The 23,053-nt window shown below is 45.3% G+C and overlaps 1 protein-coding gene across 1 annotated transcript in view; it reads right to left on the bottom strand.

Annotated features, from left to right (window-relative positions):
• The window catches only part of SLIT3 (slit guidance ligand 3), a 693,114-nt gene extending 684,934 nt beyond the window's left edge, over positions 1-8,180 (bottom strand). Inside the window, exon 1 of the mRNA XM_084838630.1 lies at positions 7,498-8,180. Coding sequence (XP_084694756.1) covers positions 7,498-7,682 — 185 coding nt within the window. The 5' untranslated portion in view covers positions 7,683-8,180. The remainder of the gene's footprint in view (positions 1-7,497) is intronic.
• Between the last annotated feature and the right edge of the window lie 14,873 nt (positions 8,181-23,053).

Here is a 23,053-nt window from a genome sequence, read left to right on the forward strand (position 1 = left end):
TGACAGTAAAGGACAGAAAGTAAATGTTATTTTAAAAAACACAATGTGTTTTAGTGTAACTAGGAACCCACAGCTGGGCTAGAAGCAGCACGTCCACACTGTGCCAGAATTCAAAGTGGCCCATCAACATTTCTGTGAGAGAATCAAAAGACGGATGTATCATATTGGCATTAAATGCATGCAAACCTTGATAGGCCAGTCAGTACAGCCTATAATATATGAGCCTCCTTAAGACTAGCTCTACTTCTCAACAACTCCCTTCGTTATTCATAAATGGGACTACCTGTTTAAACTTATTTTAATACACTGTTAGAGCAAGCAGTTCTCCATTATGATGGATGCTTTTAAAGCTGCCACACTCTGTGAGCAGGAAATGTCTAATGAATTATAGCTTTTAGCAGCACATCTTAATCCAACTAAGAAAATGAAGACCATACATGCTCTAGCTATGCAACAGCAGAACCTGGTCATGTGAAAGGTATTTGAAAACATCCTTGGGCGGGGGGCAGAGGGGAGGGCAGGGAAAAAATAGTGGTTTGCAATCTAAATTCTTTTTCATCTGACTTTTTCCTTTCTTGAGGTTTAAGAGGAAAATAGTTTCTCGGGGGCGGTTGCGATGTAGAGGGTAGGCACTCTGGGTGTTTACTACGTGAATCATCATAAGTATTTTTGTTTTAACCACCATTTATGTCCTCTGTATTTAGTCGCCCTAATGCTAGAAGGATGTATCACTGAGGTATTTCTGCATTGTTTATTTAGGCTTATGTGTGATATTGCTAACATCACCATAGCTCTGTAAGAATTACAACAGACATTTAGAGGAAAGCCTAAAGTAGGCCATGTGATGCAAAATGCAGAACTCTTCGCTCGCTGCCAATTACTGAGCTTCATAACAATTACTAGCAGCCTTCGTTCAAAGACAGGCAACTGCCGCTTACTACATATATAGCAAACGCTTCACATTAGTAGATTTTAGTCTAGTTGGAGGTCACATGTGTGGGGCAAAAAGTGCAAGGCTTTATGTAAATTCATAAATTAATTTAGGGCGCAATCCTATGCATTTCTGGACAGAAAAAGGCCTACAACTCCCAGCATGCCCCAGCATGCCATTTTTTCAGTCTAAACATGCATTGCACCTTTAAAGGATGAACCGTTTTCAGTGTTTCTCCCTAGCTAGGCTGACCATACGTACCATTTTAAATGGGACAGTACCATTTTTTTTCATATTTCCCGACTGTCCCATCGTTTTAATATAAATGTCAATTTTGTCCCGTTTTTAATTTTTTGTAAAAAACTGAACGCGTTTATCATAAGGCTCTATGCTAATCAAGGCATGCAGTAAAACTACTAATGTGACAAAAGAGGAAGCTCCATTTTCTTTATCCAGTCAGGGCCAGGCGTCTTGAGCTAGCAATGATCAGACGCAGCCCCCTTGCTTGTCTGCAGTGATGGGGAATTCAAGAGGCGGTCGCTAAGCCCCATTCAGCGTGTGGGAGCCAGGAGGGTGAGTTTTACTGTTATTTCTACCATCATTCCGCCCATAGAGATTCTTTCTGCCCTACATTCAGTTTGATTTGGACTTTTCAGACTCATATTTCGGTTCAACAGGCTGTTAGCTATTTTTTTATTACAGCGGAACTCTCCAGTGGGACATTAGCATATACCGGCTTGTGATAGCAGTCGGGGTGTTCATTCCTTTTTTTTCTTTTTTCTTTTTGGTGTATGTTTATGATTTTTTGCAGTCTAGCCACTGCAGTCCTGCATTAGTGTTCAGTGTGGTATGCCATACAGATTTGTTTACTGCTTATGCGATATTTTATAAGTATTTTATATATGTATATTTATGAGCGGTTTTTTTGTGTATATACAATAAATTAGTGTTATTCATTTGCACCCCTTTCCATGTTCTTTTGCAGTGAGTTTAGGTTGTTTTTTAGTTCTCTTATAGCCTGAGAGACCACAAAGGGAGCTGCAGCTGTTTTGTTATATTGTGGTTTTATTATTATTATTTTGACCTTAGCGCAGTTTCCTTTATTTTTGTATGAGTTCTGTCATTGAAGAATAATTGTTAGCTCAATATGTTCATGTAATAAAACTGTTATTATCGTCTTACTTTTTCATGAATATGGAATATTACATAACCCCGTCCCGTTTTTGTCATCCCAATATCCCATTTTGTCTTAAGGAAATATAGTCAGCCTATCCCTAGGCCAAACTTGTGCTCAACAATGAACTTGGAGCTTTGTACACACGTCAGAATCTTGGCTCCAAACCGGGAAGCCACCTTGCAACGCTGCCAGGGCTGGTCCTGCCATGCAGCAGGGTGAAGTAACCTGCTTCTGGTGGTAGATGTTGGTGTCTGAATGGTGCAGCAAGACTCTTTAACATCTCAGCCCTAGAGAAGGGTAAGGTTGGGCTCTGCTTCAGGCAACGAAGGGTCTTAAGCCAGCATTGCAGCCCCGACACTGGGTGCACACCCCAAGGTGGTGGGAGATGAGTCTGCTTTGACGTCTTCTGCCCATTGCCCCTTCCTTTGCCCAGTTGTCTACACCTCCCTCTTCTGTGGACTCCAGATGTGCCACTAAGCAGGTGGAAGGAAGGCAAATGACAAATGAAGGCAAATGAACCTTAATACAACCTTGCAGTCCTTAGCCCAAATGATCTCATGTAATGTAAATGGTATTACATTTTTAGCATGTAAGCCACTCACTGGTATTCCCATTTCACAGACTGTGAAACAGAGGTGGTAACTTGCTCATAACCACACAGTGGTCCATAGCTCTGCAGTGACATGAAAACAGTTCCTGGTGATCTTGATTCTGTTACTGTTTAGACTAGAAGCTCAATAATAAAATGGTCTGACCTATTCATACTAATGTAATTAGCAGAATGCTCCTCACTATATTACAGAACTTCATCCGGCGCAATCTAATTAAGAGATCATCCATTTTGGCCGGATCTCTTGAATATTTAACTCCCACTTATTTCTTAACATACAGCTGCAGCTATTATGACAATGCAAGAAGCTCATTTTTCTTGTTCCTGGTTGAAAGGCAAGGTAGGAAAACAACTTAAAGGACTTATCTCAGTCAGTAACACTTTCAGCACAACTGGACTAGAAAGGTGTCTAATGTCCCCTTTTTAGGCACAAAATTCAATTCCAAATGGTTATCAATAATCACAAATCAGGTGGAAAGAAACAAGCTTTTGGATTAATCCCTCATATTTCAGCTGTTACATCTGCTTTCAAGCTCCTCAAATGTTTGCTTTTGTAGCACACAAGTCAGGGAAAGGAAATGGACTTTTGCTACAAATGCTGATTTCATAAGCACAAAACCCCAAAGGCTAACTCTTAAACCTTTGCATTGCAATATTTGTGACTGCAAATGTAAGTTAGTTTTTAAACATTTGTTTCATCCTTTAAAATGTCCTGGCAAAGTAGTAATTTCCAAAGTATGAGTGAGAGTTAGCAGCCCTCTTCCCAATACACACACACACACACATTTAGGAGTGCCAAAGAAGTCAAACTATCAGCCATGAAGGCCGTACACTTTATCCTATTTCTAAATGACATTTGGGGATTTGTTGTGGTCATGATTCAAGCATGCTCAAATTCTCTAGGCCAAGAACATCTGCCCCATAGTTACATGCAATAAATAGACTGATCTTTTGCATGTTTATTTGGAAGGTAAGTCCCACTGACCTCAATGGGACTTAGTCTGAAGCAAAGGTGCAAGTTTCATTTCCAAGCAAGAATTAATTTCTTCAACCCTAAATAGTAAGCTAAATTGTGGGTTTAAGGGGCCTGAATGCAATCATGCATATCTCTTAACTAAGTTAAGTCAGGCAAATCTAAATCTAAAATATATTTATAATTCCTGCTGTTAGTGAGACAAAACCAGAATCATAATACTTGGGGGTTTAAATGTGATGTCCAAAACACAAGCTTATTTATATTAACAGCAAAAGGAACAGTAAAAAGCTGTCTCATATTAAGCTCTCACAGTAAATGTCATTACCATTTTGTTACTGAATTCTATGCTTTTGTGGCCGAAGTAGAACTTTTCACATGATATGCTGACATTGATGTCATTATCAAGTTTTGCTTTCTCTTGTCTCGTGCTGGCAAAGTCCTGATCGCATTTAGTGTTTGCACACCAAGGAGTTCAAAGGTAACTGAAGATCTGTGGGCACTATTTTTCTCTTGGTAGTAGTGTATTATAGCCCAATTCTAGGCATGTTTACTCGGAAGTAACACTTGCAGAGTGCAACAGGATTTACTCCCATGTATGTGCACAATGTATTGCCTATACTGCATTCCTCTGGACAGATAAGCTACTTAAATTGAACTGAAGTGGGTATTTAAGCAAGCTGTGTGCAGGGCTGTACACCAAGTCTTCAGACAAATTACGGATTTGAAGAAATATAGGACAATTTGGGCACTGCAAACTAGGGGAGGGATTAGCAGTATGCAACTAAAGGGTATGCACCAGTAAATACTTATTACATTAAGGGTACTTTCATTGACTCAGTATTTTGTTTCACTAGATTCTTCTACAAATGCACTGAGTTTTCTAAAGTCTGAAAATTCCTGCTATCTTCCACATGTAACCACCAAGTCACACAAGCATGCAGGACAAAGCCTGTCATGCCACTGGACAAGTGAACCTTGATCCAAGGCACCAGCTTATAGCAATGTTCCCGACTGCTAGTGTTCCCAGCAGGCTGATGAGCAAACTAGGAAGCAGGGAGGACCAGGGAAGTAGGTATTAAATCAGATCTCTACCCACCTTTAATCAGGACTTTTGGCATTGTGTGGAGGAACAGCTGACCCAACCCAACAAGCACTCAAAGTGCTTCTGTCTTTGATAGGTTGGGAAACAGCCTGAACAGCTGCTTCCAAAAGGTGTTTCCTTCCCACTCCTTCAGAACAAAGTCTTTCGCTAGGGCTGTTATCATCCTAATGGTATCAGTGAACTTGATCTGGATGCCTAGAGCTAAGTGCTCTTTCCATAAATTTTGCAGATGTGTGGCATCCAGAAAAGCAGAGTACCGGAAAGCATATGAGATGGAAGAACCATTGTCCTAATTCTGGCCAGGGTGCCATACCAAAGGTCGGCAGTCTAAAACAGTTTATCTTTTCATGTAAATTGATAGATAAGGACAGTCATGTAAGTGTTTTCGAATTTAGACCTCTAAGTGTGAATGATGAGTAGGAACTTGGAGATCATAACACTGCTTTCAATGTGGGGCCATCATTTTCAATATGAACCATTCTTTTCAAAAGCATTTTGTACCGAGGAAATGTCGCCCTGGCTTGAAGTTGAACATGCAGTACCAAAAGGATTCTTCACCAAAAGGAAAATCTTGACAGTCATTTTAACTAATTACTTGGGGATGGCATAAAGGCAGAGTGGCATTATCAGGGAACTTCAAATGTTCAAATATCCATTAACCATCTTCTAGCCTACCTTTTCCTTACATTATATGTACACATCAAGCTCTTAAAATCTTAGCCACTAGCATGTAAATAAGACCTCTTTGATCCATACTTCAGTTCAGTTATTACTGGCTCCAAACAGTAGGAAGGTGGTCTCAAGTGTTCAGTTCTAAGTGTTTCTAGCTGCATAAAGAACTGAGCTGTGTATTTTAGGTTATATGACTGAAGCAATCAGTTGCGGAGGGCCATACCTATTGTGGTAACTGCAGTCCTAAGCACACATACTAAGTAAAGCCAGTTTAATTTCCCATGGAACATACTCATAAGGATTTGACAGGGTCAGTAAAATAATACCTTTATTAGGACCAACTGATATTTATCACGCCAGCAGAAACATGAGCTGGTCCTAATAATGGTGGTATTTAAAGGTAAGTGGGTATTTTACTGACCCTATGGATATTGTTATGATAGACCGATGTAGGGCTATCTGATTTATATTTCCAAAGACTTTCTGTCCAATCTTTAGCTATACTAAAGGACTGAAGAGGAAACATGACACTGAGATGCTGATGTAAGTACTCACAAATGAAATTAATGAGATAAGTAGTGGCTCCCATGCTTGGAAAATAATTTAGAGCAGCAACCAGAAATATGTACAAATTACATGTTAGTCTGCTATACCAAATACAAAAAAGACTCTTTGGCCATCTTAAAGACTTGTTGTGGCACAGACTAGAGCCCACTTCGTTAGGTAAATGAACTGTTATCCTATATAACACAGAGGGGAAAGATACTTTTTTTTGTAAATGGTGTATGTCTATTTTGTAAATAGAAGTGTCCCTATATTTATTTATTTTTTACTTTTAACCTTACTATTTACATGTTTTTAAATCTGTGCCCCTCTGTAGAGAGGACAGGTCCCTGTAACCATTCTCCATCAGCTGAGTATAACGCTTCATGCATCAGATGAAGCATCTTTAGTCTATGAAAGTTTATGGCACAATGACTCTTCTGGTCTTTAAGTGACCATAAGGCTCTCTTGTTTTTTCAGAAATGCATACCTATGTGATACCAGGCCTTTTTGTTTGTGGCTGTATGGCTGGTTTCATAAACCCACTAAATACTGAATGAAAACTGATCATACATTAGATACAAAAGGATGAGATTACTATTGCCTTGATAGACCAGAATAATTAACAAGCCACAGGAAAGGGAAAGGACCGGCTGCTACCCATTAGGTTTGGATGTCTTTGCTAATAGCGCCTTTGGCCCCTTCTCTCCCCAGATCTACTCGGCATGTTGTGTGTGCGCGCGTGCGCGCACGCACACCCGGTTATGTAGTACTCGTGGAAAGCCAGCTGTGGAGACCGCAGAGGCTGAGTTAGTCCCAGATTGTTCCTTTTGGCCATGCAAGCCAGCACAAAGCAGCCCAGGCTTGAAGCACCGTACACGGTCAGTGTGGCAAATGCAATCAGACGCCCTGAAAATGTGCAGTTCCCACCAATGGCAGCTACAGGGATGAGCCCCAAGAGGGTGCGAGGGGGATGTGGCAGTGTGAATCAGCCTAGCACACAATGCTGGTGGCGAGACATTCCAGTGAGCATCATGTGGAAAAATGCCAAACATACTTGTTGCATGTGGGGTTTATTTCTGCTTCTTCTTTTCTCGTTTCCTTTCTTAAACATTTGCACACAATGGCTAAGCAATTAAAAACACTCACACGACAGCTCTCTCTTCCTGGAGTGCTTTCGGCTCTATCCCTTTCCAGGAAGACAGCTGAGCAGTCCTATATCTTCCCCATGGCTAACAATCTAACAGTCTATACATCCGTGCCATTAAGCCCCCGGTGGCCACAGCTCAATCTAGGAGGCCCCTAGATCAAGCCTGGAATAAGCACCACTCTCCGTCTCTGCTTTATCTCAGGCGTCTCTTATTTTCCCATTAGTGTCTATGCCCCAGAAGTCGCTTTCTAGGTAACCTGGCCGGCGCTGCAGCGGCCTCCTCCTCCCCCCCCCCCCGCCCCGCCACCGCCACCGCCACCGCCGACTGGTACTCACAGTCTCTCTGCATTCCTGGGGATGCCTCGTGGCACCGTTTTGAGTCCCAGACCGTGGCAATCCACATTGGATCCGGAGCAGGTACATTTACTCGGGCATCCCTCCGCAGGCAACCAGAGCGCGAGGCTGCACAACCCCAGAAGCAGCCAGAGCCGCCCCGAACTCTGTCGCCCCGCCGCCAGCATGCTCGCTGTCTCTCCGGCCAGAAGCGGGGAGCGGGCCGGGGGGCGTTAGTGAACCCGCAAACCGCGAGCCTCGGCGGCAACCGGCGGAGGAGCCCCGCAGCAACCTCAGCACAGCCGAGGGAAGCGCATCTCTTTCGGATTCCGGGACGGATCCCCGCAGAAAGCCCAGGAAAAGCGAGGGCGGGGCGGGCGGGGCGGCCCGATCCGGCCTGTCCAACTCTTCGTAGCCGAAGGCACAACCTGCCTTGCGCTGCCCCGCTTTGCCCAGTCCAGGTGACCGGCCGGTGGGGAAAGGCTGGAGGAACTCGGCCGCCCAGGCGTTCACTCGGCAAGCCAATCCCGCGGTGGACAGCCCAGCGTGGCCCCTGGAGGAGGAAGCGGCGACAGCAACACCCAGATCCCGAGATCGGAGCCGCCGGCGCTGGGGAAGGTCCAGGGGCGCTCTCCGCCGGCCGGCCGCCTCTCCATGGACTGGGCAAGGCGAAGCAGGCGGACACCGGAGCCGCGGGAGCCGCCCCCTCCCCTCCCCAAAATAACACCTTCGGCGCCGATTGGCGGCCGCGCTGCTGACGTCATCAAACTTCGGAACTTTGGCAGGGAAGGTAGGGCAAAAGTTTTGGGAGCGCGGCGCGCGGAGCCCCCCAGGCGCGTGGCTGCGTGTTCGCCCCGGCGTTGGCAGGGACAGGCCTGCCTAAGGAGGCGCGAACAGCCCAGCGGCGCTCAAGGGCCAACAAATGTATCGTGGCATAAAGAAATTGTAAAGAGAGGGGGGGGGAGTGCCTCTGAGCATGAGCAGAATGCCTTTCTCTTATTGCAGCCAGCCTTCACACTGGTATCCTGGCACATTTGAGCCCTTCCTTTCACCTCTCATTTTAGGAATCAGCCTTGGTCAGCTATGCCTCTCTCCCCCTCTCCTCCATAGAGGGTAAGGTAATTATTTCTTCTAGGGATGTGCGAATCCCTTACCTTGCCATCCGCGGGGGGTCCGCCGGGGGGGGGAGGCGATCCATTCCTCCCCCCTAGAATCCTCACCGTCCGGCTCCGCTCCACGGCGATTCCGCAGAGCCGCCAGCCGGCTCCAAAGCCCAGCAATACAGCCGCCAATGCCGTATCGCTAGCTGGACTGACTAACTGCGGACTCAAATGGCATCCAGCATAGCCAAATACGCCATTTGCGTCCCTGCTCTTTGACACGATGGGCTGCGTAAATCTTTACGTAGCCTATCACGCGAAGGAACAGGGATGTAAATGGCGTATTGGATCCCCATCAGAACCACACAAGTTGCATAATACATTTTGTCATCCAGGTCGACTGCCTCCATGGCCAGAAATACTGAAGAATCTGCCTCCATACTTCATTAAACCATTGCAGCCTTGGATTCTGTTAGAAATTGCAGCTACCTGTAACTCCGTTCATGAGGACTGGGAAAGAAGAATGTCTCTGAGCATATACGTATAAGACTGTGCCCGAGCTGCTAGTTGGAAAGTTCCTAATTCAAATCTCAGCCAAACTGTAATCTCAGGTGCAGCCTAACCTCGGCTATGTTTGCTTCAGGGCTGGCCAACGATATTTCGCTGCCTCAGGTGAAGAACTGGAACGAATGTACAGAAGCTGACTGGAACGGAAACCGAATCTTACTGCAACACTGGCAGCAAGACAGTATCCTCTGCCATACCTAAGAACAGCGGCCTAGCTTGGGGGGGGGGGGGCACAAGGCAAGCTCTATGATACACTCAGTTGTCCTCTGACACATCCATATGACACATCCAACATCCATTGCGTGGTGTGGAGAATGTGGATAGGGCTTTTTCTCCTTCAAAATACCAGAACCCAAGGGGGTCGTGCCATGAACGTGAAGCTGATTGATAAAAGGAAGTACTTCTTCACACAGCGCATAGTTATGCTTCCACAAGATGTAGTGGTGGCCGCCAATTTGGATGGCTTTAAAAGGAGGTTAGACACATTCCTGGAGGAAAAGGCTATCGGTGGCTACTAGTCTTGATGGCGATGTGCTCCCTCCAGTCCCAGAGGCAGCGAGCCTATGTACACCAGTTGCTGGGGGACATGGGTGGGAGGGTGCTGTTGCGCTCATGCCCTGCTTGGGGGGTCCTGGTCGACAGCTGGCTGGCCACTGTGTGAACAGAATGCTGGACTGGATGGACCCTTGGTCTGGTCCATCAGGGCTCTTACGTTCTTATGCGTGCCACCTTACTCTGCCTCATGCAGGGCTGTTGAACTTCTTCCAGCCGAAGGGCCGAATTAAATTTTGGAGAAGCTCTCGGGAGGCCCGGTTCCAGTGGAGTTGTGGGCCAAAGGCAAAAGGGGGCAGAGCTAAAGGCAAAGCGGGCAGGGCCAAACTACCAGCAAGATTTAGCTTAAAGCTCTTACTGTTGGTACCTAAGAACATCAGAACATAAGGGGAGCCCTGCTGGATGAGACCAAAGGTCCATCCACTCTGGCATTCTGTTCACACAGTGGCCAGCCAGCTACCCATGGGAAACTCACAAACACGACATGGGCACAACAGCACCCTCCCTCCCATGTTCCCCAGCAACTGGTGTACATCGGCTCATTGCCTCTGGTACTGGATGTTGGGAGAAGCATTTCAGCCTTTTAGAATTGTGTGTGTGGTGGGGAGAGAAACGTGCACAACACAAGAAACCACCAAGCATTTGGCTGCTGGGGTAAAAGGGGTGAGGCAGGGGAAGGGGCCATGGCCATCTGGCTCTGAGGTTCTGTACCTCTGACCTACCGGTAGTGCCAGCCCCTACTTGGAAGTATGCCTCCCTGAGTTCAGTGGGGTGTATTCCCAAGAAGGTGGGCGGAAGAATAGGAGAGTTATGCTCGTCCAGCCTGACCCTATGCACAGGTTTAATGATTCTTTAATTGGACTTGGGTGCACCTCAGTACACAGAGGAAAAGGCGCTGTTGGGTGAGCCACTGTGCCTCAAGCACAGGCCTTCTCTGTAGCAGCACCCACCCTCTGGAAAACCCTCCCTCATGCAGTTCGGGAGGCAGAAAATGTGGCATCTTTGAAGCGCCTCCTAAAAACCCACCTTGTCACCCAGGCTTTCCCTGGGTTGTGACGGCGGTTAGGTTTTACTTTGGTTTTGCATGCTACTTTTAAACTTTTAAAGTCTTATATTATGTTTTGTTGTGTTGTATTTTATGGTTTTAATTGTTGTGAACTGCCCAGAGAGCCTCGACTGTTGGGCAGTATATAAATGAAATAAATAAATAAAATAAAATAGTGGGTCAGCCTTTATCTGACCTGCCTTACATGGTTAGTGTAAGGACAACAACTGAGACAATGCTTGTGAAGTTTTGACTACTTCCAAGAAAGAAAGAAAGAAAGAAAGAAAGAAAGAAAGAAAGAAAGAAAGGTGCTATACAAATAAATGAACATTTCTTCAACACTGAAGTCATCATAGGCAGCCCTCATGCAGATTAGGACTTCTGGGGCTAAGGAAGCAGTTCTAATCAGGACTAACTTCTGGGAGTTATAAATTAAGCATTGCTTATAACTGAGGAATCTGTTCAGCTAGTCTTTTCAAACTGGCTCCTGGTTTTCAGTAAAGATTTAGAGCGCAAACCTATAAAAGTTCTATAACTCCCAGCATTTCCCAGCCAGCCAGGCTGGAGGATGCTGGGAGTTGTAGGACTTTTTTGGTCTAAACCGGTATAGGATTGCACCTTTAACGAGCGATTGCTGGTCCTGGACTTCCAAGGAGCACCTCTACCCTAAAATGGCATGCCCTCCCTACATGTTTTGGTGACTACAGAAATAAGATCCCCCATCCTACCACACCTCCACTCCATTTTTGGGTTGCCACCATTTGCTTTAGATGCCTGGAAGCCTTCTATTCCTGGATCTCTGAATCATCTGAACTGTGAAATATTTGGAAGAATCATGGTTGTCGTTATTCTTCCTGAAGAAAAAAAGCTTCAACATCTTACCTGCGATAAAGAAAGAAAACATCTTACCTGCGATAAAGCAGACCAATTTCAAAAGGCATGCATAGAAGTGACCTAACTCTGAGGGTCACAGAGACTGGAAGTGGAGACCTGGGCAGTTGGATTGAGCGGTACAGTTGGCAAGGGATATAATTAATTCCTTACCAAGGAAATGTGAAGTATTCCTCTGGGCACCAGAAAGTGACAACTGTAGCTCTGTGTAATCTGCTCTATAATGGAGACCATAACTGATTCTATAGAGCAATATATTCAGTAACATAGATGGCTTTATTGGGCGGGAGGGAATGACATGGCTTTTAAAAAGTCATCTTTTGCCACATCTCTCTGAATGTCACTCATTTCAAGGAATAATAATTCTCGTTCAGTTCTTCATAGTTCTTATTATTTGTTTATGTAGTACCATCAGTGTGCCCCTAGTCTCTAAAAACGTGGAAAAAATGGATGCCAGCTTCAGCCCACAGCATTTAAGATACTGACCAGTACTGAGGATGCGCAAAAGCCTTCAGTCCATGTTTTCCCTGCCTGGGTGCATAGTCTCTCATACACTGCTAGGTTTTCCAGACATACATTTATAGTTAGCAGCAGCAGGAAAAGCCACCCAACACGTTAGCCTTTTATATGGAACTCTCAAGTTTCTGAACTTTCAAGGAAATATTTTTTCTTATTTTTTCCCCACTCTTGTACTACCCTCTGGTGGTAGAAATGCTTTACATTTTTGACCAGCCTTAACTTTTCCAGTCCTTCGATTCTGAATTTTAATGGTTGTCTAGGAATCAGAACTTCTCTTCATCTTTAGAGGCTACAGTGGAAGAAGGCAGCTTTGCTTCCTGAAACTTTCCTCCTTTTCCTTCTCTGAGCCAGACTTGATGTGTGCTTGCTACCGTAGCTGCATGCTATGTATCTTGTTTTTACTAGAATAAATACAGATGTAGGGAGGGGATCTTTACAGGGAACACAGTGCATGGAGTGGGTGGGCTTATCTCTTTCCTCCCCAGTGCAGTTAGAACGAAAATCTCCCCTGCACACACACCCTGCACTGGTAAGAGCATCAGAGACAAAATTCCCATCGACACTAACGGGAACTTTTTTCTAAGCGTTCTATCCATTTCATTTGCATTGGGGAGGGAAACGATAAGCCTCCCTTCTCGGGGTGCTGCATTCCTGCTAAGGATCACCCACCCACACACTGTACACACCCCTGGAATTAAAGTAAATATGCACACTGTGCATTAAACATAATGTATCAGTCACGCTAATTCAGTTCAGCATTTCATTTTGGTGAAAAGGAATTACTCTGTACAGTTCTGGACACCACACCTAAAAAAAGGATATTGTAGAGTTGGAAAAAGTGCAGAAAAGGCCATCTAGAATGATCAAGGGGCTGGCGCATCCCCCCTATGAGGGAAGGTTACGACCTCTGGGATTGTTTAGCTTAGAAAAATGGTGAGTAAGGGGAAGCATGATAGAGGTTTACGCATGATGTGGAGAAAGTGGAGACGGTGACAGTTTTCTCCCTCTCTCATAATAATAGAACCTGGGATCATCCCATGAAGCTGATCGGTGGGAGATTTGGGGCAGATAAAAGGAAGCACTTCTTTACACAGTGCGTACTTAAGCTAGAAGGTGTAGTGACGGTCACCAACTTGGATGACTTTAAAAGGGAATTAGACAAATTCATGGAAGATAATGCTAGCATTGCTTACTAGTCATAGTAGCTATATGTTACCTCCAGCATCAGGGGCTGCATGCAGTAGGCAGCTGGCTGGCCCCTGTGTGTACAGAATGCTGCACTAGGTTGACCCCTGGTCTGATCCAGCAGGGCTCTTCTGCTTAAGTGAGTTGGATCCAGTGCTGTCATTCCACTGACCAAATTGCTTCTATCAGCAGAACTGCAAGGAAGACAATCCCCCCCCCCTTCAAAACCTGCTCCAGCGGGCTAGGAAGCCACTGGAGCAGATTTTGGGGTGGAGTGGAGGGCTGCAGTGGAGAGCAGAGCGGGAGGAAGTCCCGATACACTCGTGGACTTCTGCTAGCAGGACATTGGATTTAAGGCAATAGTTTCTGTTATTGATAAAGCGCCATCAATGTACATGCCACTTTACAGAGGGATGTAATAGAGGGGAAATATCCTTTCCTTACTGAGCTGACAAGCTGAAGATAGTGAAGAAACAACATAGGGCAGGGAAGGAAGAAGAGAGAGGCAAGGGTGACCAGGGATGGATGTGACATGCGCTTAGACTTTTTGTGGCACATAATGTCTTGGGGAGGACTCTGGGTGAAGGCCATTTGGAAGCTGCTGCTCTGCATGTCTCAGCATGGCTCCCAGGCTCACCCTGCTGCCCTTACCTTGCATTTCTCCATCCAAAGTGATATCTCCTGTGCTCCGCATCCTGGCTGATCCTACAAGCCCCTTCTCAGCAGCTTTAACAACTCCAGCTGTATTTATTGACCCTGTCACTTATGGACAGTACCCAACTTCAATAGGCATTGCACATTAATTTAATTTTAAAAAATGAAATGCATTAAGTGTGAAGTGATAGCTTTTTATTTCTGTCTAAACATGCCTAGGATCGCACCCTAAGTGCATGATGCAGTTTTTTAAAATTTATTTCATTTATTTATTTCATTTCTATACCACCCAATAGCCGAAGCTCTCTGGGCAGTTCACAAAAATTAAAACCACAAAGCGCAGGGTAAAACAATATAAAATATAAAATCATTAAAACCACAATATAACAATACAACCAGAATAAAACCTAGAAGCAATGCAGAGATTTAAAATACAGATTTAAAACACCAAAGCTAAAAGACTAGGCAGCTAAAATGCCTGGGAGAATAAAAATGTATTCCTTAACCTGGCACTGGAAGGAATACAACTTAGGTGCCAGGTGAACCTCAGTAGGGAGCTCATTCCACAGCCGGGATGCCACAGCAGAAAAGGCCCTCTTCCTAGTAGCCACCCGCCTCACTTCCTTTGGCAGGGGGTCACGGAGGAGAACCGCTGAGGATGATCTTAACGACCTGGCAGGCACATATGGGAGGAGGTGATCCTTCAGATAACCTGGCCCCAAGCCATTAAGGGCTTTGAATGTTAATAACAGTTAGCCAATGACATGGTGAACAGTCAGGAGAAATGTGAAATATATGTATTTTTCCAAAACCTTGAAAATAATGGAACTGTCAGCTTACAATTTACTCACTTAAATATATCAGTTTTGGGCATTCAGCAATGACTGAGAACTTTTTTAAAAAATAAGCATCTTACAGATGAAATATCTCCAGTACCCATATTGTGCAGCTTGAATTCTCAGTTCTTCTAATATAAACAAGAAAATCTGTTACTTTGAAGAGTTCACATTTTCTACTTGGAAAACCTACAGCTGGAACAGGGGACATTAAGGCTATGCAGATCCAAATGAAAAATATATGTGCCATGTCCAGTGTGAAAGCCACATGCATGTAGAATGAATTAGGCACATGTTTATTTAAAAGCGATGAAGCACCAGCTGGGAAAAGATCAGGCTGACATTTCTGAGGGTTGTTGTTTTTTTTAAGTCACATGCCTAATTCTACACATGTGTCCCACCCTTATTTCAGACCTAAATTCATTGCTAACAAAGAACTCACCTCACCTTTAGGAAGAAAAAAGCTTGCCATGTTTAATAGGACTGGAACAAACGGTAAACTATGTGCGCAACAACCAACATATCTTCTGTCTGGAAACGCACCTAACTGACAGAGCAGGATTTGGGGAAGTAGGGACAATTTTCCATGATTTGGAACAAATTTATTTATTTTATTTATTACATTTATATCCCACCTTTCTTCCCTTTTGCAACTCAAGTGGTTCCAGGTGGTCTCCCCTCCGAACTGACCAGGGCCAGGCCTACCTTCAGCAAGGTGGCTGCCTCATGTGCCTTCAGATTATGCCTTGGGACCATAAATAAAAAACAAAACAAGCTGAGTTCATTATGAAAAGTCTCACTCCTCTCTAGTCTGCATTTCAATAAACAATTCCACCATCAGGGCCAGTCCTACCATTAGGCAAAGTGAGGCAGCTGCCTCAGGCAGCAGATGCTGGGGAAGTGGGACAGCAGTCTGTTGGATGATGGAGCTACGCAACTTGCCTTGTAGCCCCTAAGCTATCTTGCTGTCTTAGATATGGTGGAGGACACTGTCCCATCACCAATGTTGAAGTGAGATTCAACTTGGCTTCTGTATGTGAATTGTGAAATATTGGAGGGGCACCATTTTATTCAGCAAAATGTCAGGCAGCAAAATTATCAGGCAGCAACCTGTCTGGGGCTGGCCTTTGCCCTGCCCACCATTTGTGAATATTTCACTACATGGCCATGTGGATGGGCTATATCTGAAAAACTGAAAGGAACAGAGAAAGGAGGAAAGGGCTTGAATTGAACATACTGATGAGGAAGCAGGTATGCGGAATATCATAAGGAATAAAGAAGCTGGGACCAAAGATGATTTACAAAGCTATCCTAATCTGCAGATCCAGTCACTCAGGTGTTAGAATAGGGCAAACAGCACCTCTGCTCCAGAGGCCCCAGTTATGTCTGTAGAGGCAGAAATCTACTGTTGGCAGTATTCCCGCCAGTGGTAGGCCTCAAAATGAGTTATTCTGAGGACAGGGTGGAGGTGGCCTGATTTTCCCAAGGGATCAGGCAACAAGAAACACCAAAAAACAGCTGGGAAAGCTGGGAAAAAACCCCAGGAGACAACAACCCTAGCTACACCATTTATTGTTCCCAGTGTATTTAGAGATATGTCTCTTTATCAATGGACATTCTAGAACTTCCTAAAGAACTACTCAGGACAACTTCAGTACCTTCTTTAGAAAGTTAAGACTTACTCTTGATAAAACAGATACATCTTGGAATGTGTCAGGAGCAACATGTATATTGGGGCAGCTGTGTTATTTGTTTTGGCCCCACGATCAGGCCTCTCAGAATAGCCAGCCTGGAGCTGATGCAGCTAATTCCTCCCCCTCACTATTGGGTTTCAATGGGGAAACTTTAACAGCAACAACAAAAGGTCCGCCAGGCTAAGAAGCCCAGCAAACCTGTTGCCCTACCTCCTGCAGCATCCCCATCTATGCTTAGATGGTATCTCATGTTCATGTCTCTAAATTGGCCTTCTCTAATCTGGTGCCCTCTGGATGTTTTGGACTGCAACTCCTAAACTTCCTGATCATTAGCAATGCTAATTAGTCCAAAATATCTGAAGGGCCCCAAGTTGGGGGATTGTGATCATTGTGGTTCTTAATTGTGATTACTGCATGTCATACAAAGGCAGGGGCCAAGGGGGAAAAAGATGGGTCAAAGCCACCTGGGAAGCCAAACCCAGGCTGGCACTCACTCACTCAGCTACAACCTATGATTGTGGCCACATTTTCATTCACATTCCCACTATTTTGTGGATACTTCTCCAGTAATGTAGTAATATATTAAGGGCGCAATCCTAACTAGATAGGCACCCGCCTATCCAAAGCAAGGCAGGAGAGGCACGGGGGCAGGGGATCGTTCCCTCCACACCTCTCCTGCCTTGCTGTTTTTCGCTAGACAGCTGTTTTCGGCTGTCTAGCAGCGGGGGGCCCAACCGGGAGAGGAAGCTGCCATACGACACATTGGATGTGTCATACACACCGCTCCGCTCTCCCCAGCCCGGAACGCCCCCTGGAATGCCCCTTTTCAGTCACTCTGCACTCCTCTTACGAGTGCGGAGGATGGGGTTCTCTGCACTGCCTCCAAGGCAGCACGGATGGGGAGCAGAGGGAGGTCAGTTTTCCGGGAACAGTTCCCAGCAAAGAGCATATCCTACGGCCCCCTAGACAGTGTCTGGTGGCCATAGGATTGCTCCCTTAATAACGATCCAAAGCCAATTAGGGAAGTTGTATGCCCAATTCTCTGATGGTTTCATCCACATAAATGTTTGCTTTTTAATGGAGTAAAGCCAAGATTCTTCTCAAATGTCGATTTTCATGGTGAAAGCTTTATGTATTTTTAATCAGATAGAGGGCAATGACTCCATACATTCTTAGTGAGTTAAGTTATGGCGACTGGCCCTTGCTTTTCCATTTTTAAATGGTTTGCTTTGTGCTGTGTCGACAGCAATGCATTGAACTTCAATGAGACTAAAGAGAATAATAATATTGGTTCTTCTGATAACTATACAGTCCCCTCCTTTCTCTGTTGTTGCTTGAGATAATGAGACCCGGTTTCATTCCCAGTTCTGTCCATTCTGAGATTTGGCTTTTACAAAGAACTGTTGGATGTCTCACTTTGTCAGAAAGAGAAGATAACCAAGTTACGCCACGTGCCTGTCCACCGATTATGCACGTCACATTCAAAACCCATTTGGCCACTGCTTTATGCTTGTGTTATTCAGCATCAGGTATCTTGAAGAGAGAAAATCCTTTACGTTTCATCTGAGGAAAATCACAGCTAGGCATACATTAGAATACCATATAAAGGCTTTCTAAACATACTTATTTCGCAAGAAGTAAAGTCTGTGCTCAACTACAAGGAGTAGACTCAGTTAACTGCTCCACATCCTTACCACATCACTTCTGCCCATCCAAGCTTATGAATAGACCTGACATATCTGAAAACAAATGGGGCCTGGATGGGATAGAGCCCCTGATGAGCAGTTTGTGTCCGTTAACTTGCATTACTTGATCTCTGAAACACTGGGTTTCCTTTGGACCCTATATATTCCCTTCCCTTCCAGGAAAGCCTGGCTTTAGACCTGAAGAGAGAATAGGCTCAAATGTTATTCCAAGTAGGTCATGCCCTTAGCCATAACAAGGAGCATTACAGGATCAGTTAAATGCTTTTAAAAGTAGTTTAAGGCAGATGCCAACTAATGGTCTTTCAAAACAAGCGCACTTTTATTTGTCCCACACAGGCAGTAAGCTGTATCTCGTGTCCTTAATGCAAGACAGCCATGAGTCACATGGAACAACACGTTCTGTGGATGGCCCAAGGACCTGTGCCAGGAAATGTATTCTTGCTTGCTTCTAAATACAGTTGTCCTTTAAACTCACCTTAGGTCCATTCATATTTCATTTATCTAAGTGCCACCCAGAGACATATTTGTGAAGGAATTAAATTACATTCAACTGGTTCCATTCAATTGCTGTATCACTTACTGCTTTCAAACTCAAATCTTGACCAGTTATTAGTACACGTTAAGATTTTTCCTGTTCAGTTAATTGCATTTCAGTAGCTTTAAAGCTGAGGCGATGAAGGAGGGAACTAAACTTAGACAAACACTTAAAATATTAAAGACTAATCGCATCTTCCTGTTCAAATGTAAGCTAAGTCAGCTTCCACTTGTGTACTTAAAGATAACATACCTGGATTCATCTGGTCTGCAGGGCAGGTTCCTTACGCTCTGGTTATTTACATAGTTGGAGGCAGTGAAGTACCTGGAAGTTAATAATGGGAGTTTTCAGCACCAGGATGTGATAAGCTCGAGTGGTACTTCATTTCTGAAATAAGAAGTGCCAGGGCCAAAACCTGGCTGTAGCTGCATGTTATGCCGTCTCTGACCAGGATGCTCTTCTCTGTTATCTCAGCTGTGTGTGGCTGGCTGTGGTTACACAGCAGTAAAAGCAAAGCAGACCATCCCCATCAAATAGCATACTTCTTTAGGATTGCTCCATGTGTTTGAGGCAGAGGTGGGCAACCTCTTTCTGCCCAAAGGCCAAATTCAGTCTTGGAGAAGCTCCTGGGGGCTGCATTCCAGTGGTGGATGGGGCCAGATGTCATGCCCCCACTGGAAGACTCATCCTTCTTGGAAGAGCTGGAGGACCAGGAACCACCTGCCACCAGCAGTGCCCAGGATGTGTCAGTAGACCAGGAAAAGCCTCGCCCTCAGGGGTGACTACCATGAGGGCATCACCCGTGGAGGACAAGGACTCTGCCTCAGATGTAGAGACAGAGAAACCACCAAGCCCTTGGGAGAGAAAAGACAGGAACTGCCTGAAAACACAGGAACTCAGAAAGAGTACTAGACTGAGCCAGAGGCCTCCCTGTGAGAAAAGTTTTACTTGCATGTAGGGAGCTTGCTCACAAGGAGGACCTTTTCAGCTGCAGTCACTAACAGCTCACAGTTGAAGCTTGGATATGGCTTTGGCAGGCCTGCATAAGATCAGCAGTGTAAGGCTGACAGAGTTGCTGGAATCATCATTGACTGGACTGACTTAAATCCATCTTCCCTTGGCTCTGGACGGCTTCATGGCATGAGTACTTCCGGACTGAACTGTCCTTCTGCCTGCTCCTTGTCTGCTGTGTTGCCTTGGGACCCTGTTGCCTGGACTGGATGCTGACCCTTCTCCTGCCTGCCCTTTGTCTGCTTTGTTCTCTTGGAACTTAGTTGAGACCTGGGGCTCCTTCACACTCAGGTTTTTTTTAGCGCGATTGTCATTAGTTGTTCGTGGTTTTCCCTGTACGGTTTATGTGACATTGTTACCCTGCAGCTGTTGTCCCCCCTCTTCCACCCCTGTTGTCCCGCCTCTTCCACCCCGTGTGTTATTTCTTAGTGGGGAAAATGAACTATTTTCTCAGGTAGCACTATCAAATCGCCACCTCCCACCTGTATACTTCTGCTGTGGCGCAATGAGCCACTTTTGTGTGGGCGCGGTTATCATGACGATGTCTGTGACAACAGTGGGGTAGGAATGTCACCCTGCCGTGCCTGCACCTTTTTGCCACTTTGCCATTCTGCTATCAGTTGCCTGCAGAGCACAACGTGGTTGGAGTCCGTAAGCCTGGTGGAGCACCTCTCCTCCATTTCTTCTTACCTGCTCCCACAGCCCCCCCCCCCCCGCAGTGTTTCACAATGGGATTGGGGGATTGCTGTGCTCTGCAAGTGCTGCCTGGAAAATTTTTTAAACCTTTCTATTCAATCCCCATGTACACACAAACGAGAGAAATGTAACTGCTTGCTGGGGGGGGGGGGGAGACAGATTTCGGACTGTGTGAAAGTACTGCGCGATACAGTAGCCGAGGTTGGAATTGGAGGCAGCGGAAGTGAAAAGGGGAGGCAAGGCAATTGAAATAAAAAAGTTCATGCTGAGAGGGGGAGGGGCTACCCCAGAGGGAGTGGACAGCAGGGCGTACAATGCTACTGACATCCAAAACATCCTGCCAAGCTCCACCTGCCAGTGTGAATGGCAGGCAGTGTTATGCAGTAAAGAAAAAACAGCTGTGTAAAGAGCCGATTTAAAATCCCACAAAGAATCTGGAAGAAGGAGGAGTGGTAAATGGCAGGATAAAAGCCTCATGTGGTGAGGCCCCTGGGCTGTTGAGACGTTCTGTCTGATCCTGGTTTGTGCTGACCACCCTGGAATGATTAGACTCTTGAACCTGCTGCAACTGCTAGGCTCAGACTCTGGAAATGTAACACTGAAGGCAAAAAGAGCACGGCCAAAGAGTACCAAAATTTTTAGCATATTGTAGCTTAAAGCTCTTACTGTCAGTAACTAAGCCTTAGGAGAGACATTTCAACCCTTTAGAATGGGGGGAAAAAACTGCAGAAAAATTGGGAAACCACCAAATGATAGGTGGTCAGAGGAAAGGGAGTGGGGCCAAGGAAGGGGCATGGCTGTCTAGGTAGGCCTAGAGGGCAGGATTGGGACTCCAGACAGGCCAGGCATGGCTCCTCAGCCTGAAGTTCCCCATCCGTGGCTTGAGGAATGTGGATGGAGCCCTGGTGCTTTCTCATGCAAATTAAGTCATGGGCATCACGCATGCATGTCAGGTATGTAAAGCTGTGATGGCTGTGGACATGTGACTTTAGTTCATGTTAATAAAGGAAAAGTATCCAATTGAAGGACACCTAGGGCACTTCCAAATGGGGGGCTCCTAGCGCTAGCAATCAAAAGGCATTGTGCAGCTATTCTGGCTTTCCCTCCATAACAGATTTTTGTTCTGGTGTGAGAAAGACAGAAGAAGTGGTAAGAGAACTCAGCATTACAAATGAAAGATGACAGTGATGTCTGGCCACCCACCCCGGTAGCATTTCATGAACAAGGCACAGCAATTTCATTATAAGAGTCTCGTCTTAGAAGCCCCTTTAGAGTTTAGACATGATTCAGCTACTGATGGTATGAAGCCAGAGGAGGAGCTACTCAATGGTGCCCCTGCCCCCCATGATGTTTTGGCCTGATCATTAATCTTATGAATGGATTCTATCCAGTACCGCCACTGGGAAATTATAGACACAACCCAGCCTCAAGCAGCAGTATGTGGAACGCAAGGTGAAGAGAGCCCTTGTAAACACGAAGTTCAGAGGTGGTACCTGGAGCTGCTGGGGCCCACAATATGTGGCACCTGGCCCATGCTTCCTTACACGATCGATGAATCCCAATATTAGGGAAAAGGTGGGATATAAATAAATATAATAAATAAATATAATAAATAAATGATCAGTATCTCCAGGATGCAGCAATAAGGTTGTGCCATATGGAGGCAGTAGCACACCTTTTTTTTAACGTCCCAACCCATCATCCAATAGTTGAGGTTCTGCTGACCCCATGCACATTCTTCACAGGCCTGGAGCATGCATAGGGGCTTCACAGTTTCAACCTAGCAGTGTCTACAGGGGGGCATTGTGGGGCTGCCAATCCAGAGAGGGAGTTTTAGCCCTTACAACTGCTGTATGGAATGATTTAACCAATATCAAATAAAATTGCTTCGAACTTGAATTCAACAATAATCCCTGACTACAAATATGAATACCTCATGCCAGTTGAGAATGGCACATGTGTGTTTATGCCACCCTTTTTTTCTTGGTGGAACACATGAAACTCTGAACAGGAAAGTAAGCGTTGCATCCCTTGCAAAGAAAATTGGTGTGCACACAATCAACTGACCCAAGGACCGCTAAACTTTTATTTAGCCAGTTGCCCCTGTGTTCACATTCTTACAGCTGACAACTTGTTCCTCTTCCCTTCTCTATTCTCTTTGTATCTGCCTTATTTTGACTTAAGGCTTGGTCAGACCTGCCATGTGCTTTAGAATTACTACTTATTACTACTTATTACTACAATGAATGTAGTTTGTACTTGGGCATCTGTAGCCGAGTACAGAAATATAAAGTGAGAAGCTGGCCGAAGAGAAACGCTTTCTTGTTTAGAGGAATTGGAGTAAGAGTTACGCATATGCCAAAGCAGGGGCAAAGGGTTTGCATGTACCAGTTGTAGATGGCAAATAACTGCTTGCGATCTTAGAGCCTGGCAGTATTGACCCAAGATATTTTACTGCCTGAATGGTCCCTTCACCCTTGCATACACACACGCACGCACGCACGCACGCATACACTGCGGCCAACATTTGAGAAGGCTTGCTTCTCAAAGGCTTGTTTTCTTTTGTGT

Source organism: Heloderma suspectum, chromosome 2, assembly GCF_057233095.1.
Source record: "Heloderma suspectum isolate Gila_16-S chromosome 2, 16-S_ref, whole genome shotgun sequence".
In the NCBI taxonomy this organism is placed as follows: domain Eukaryota; kingdom Metazoa; phylum Chordata; class Lepidosauria; order Squamata; family Helodermatidae; genus Heloderma; species Heloderma suspectum.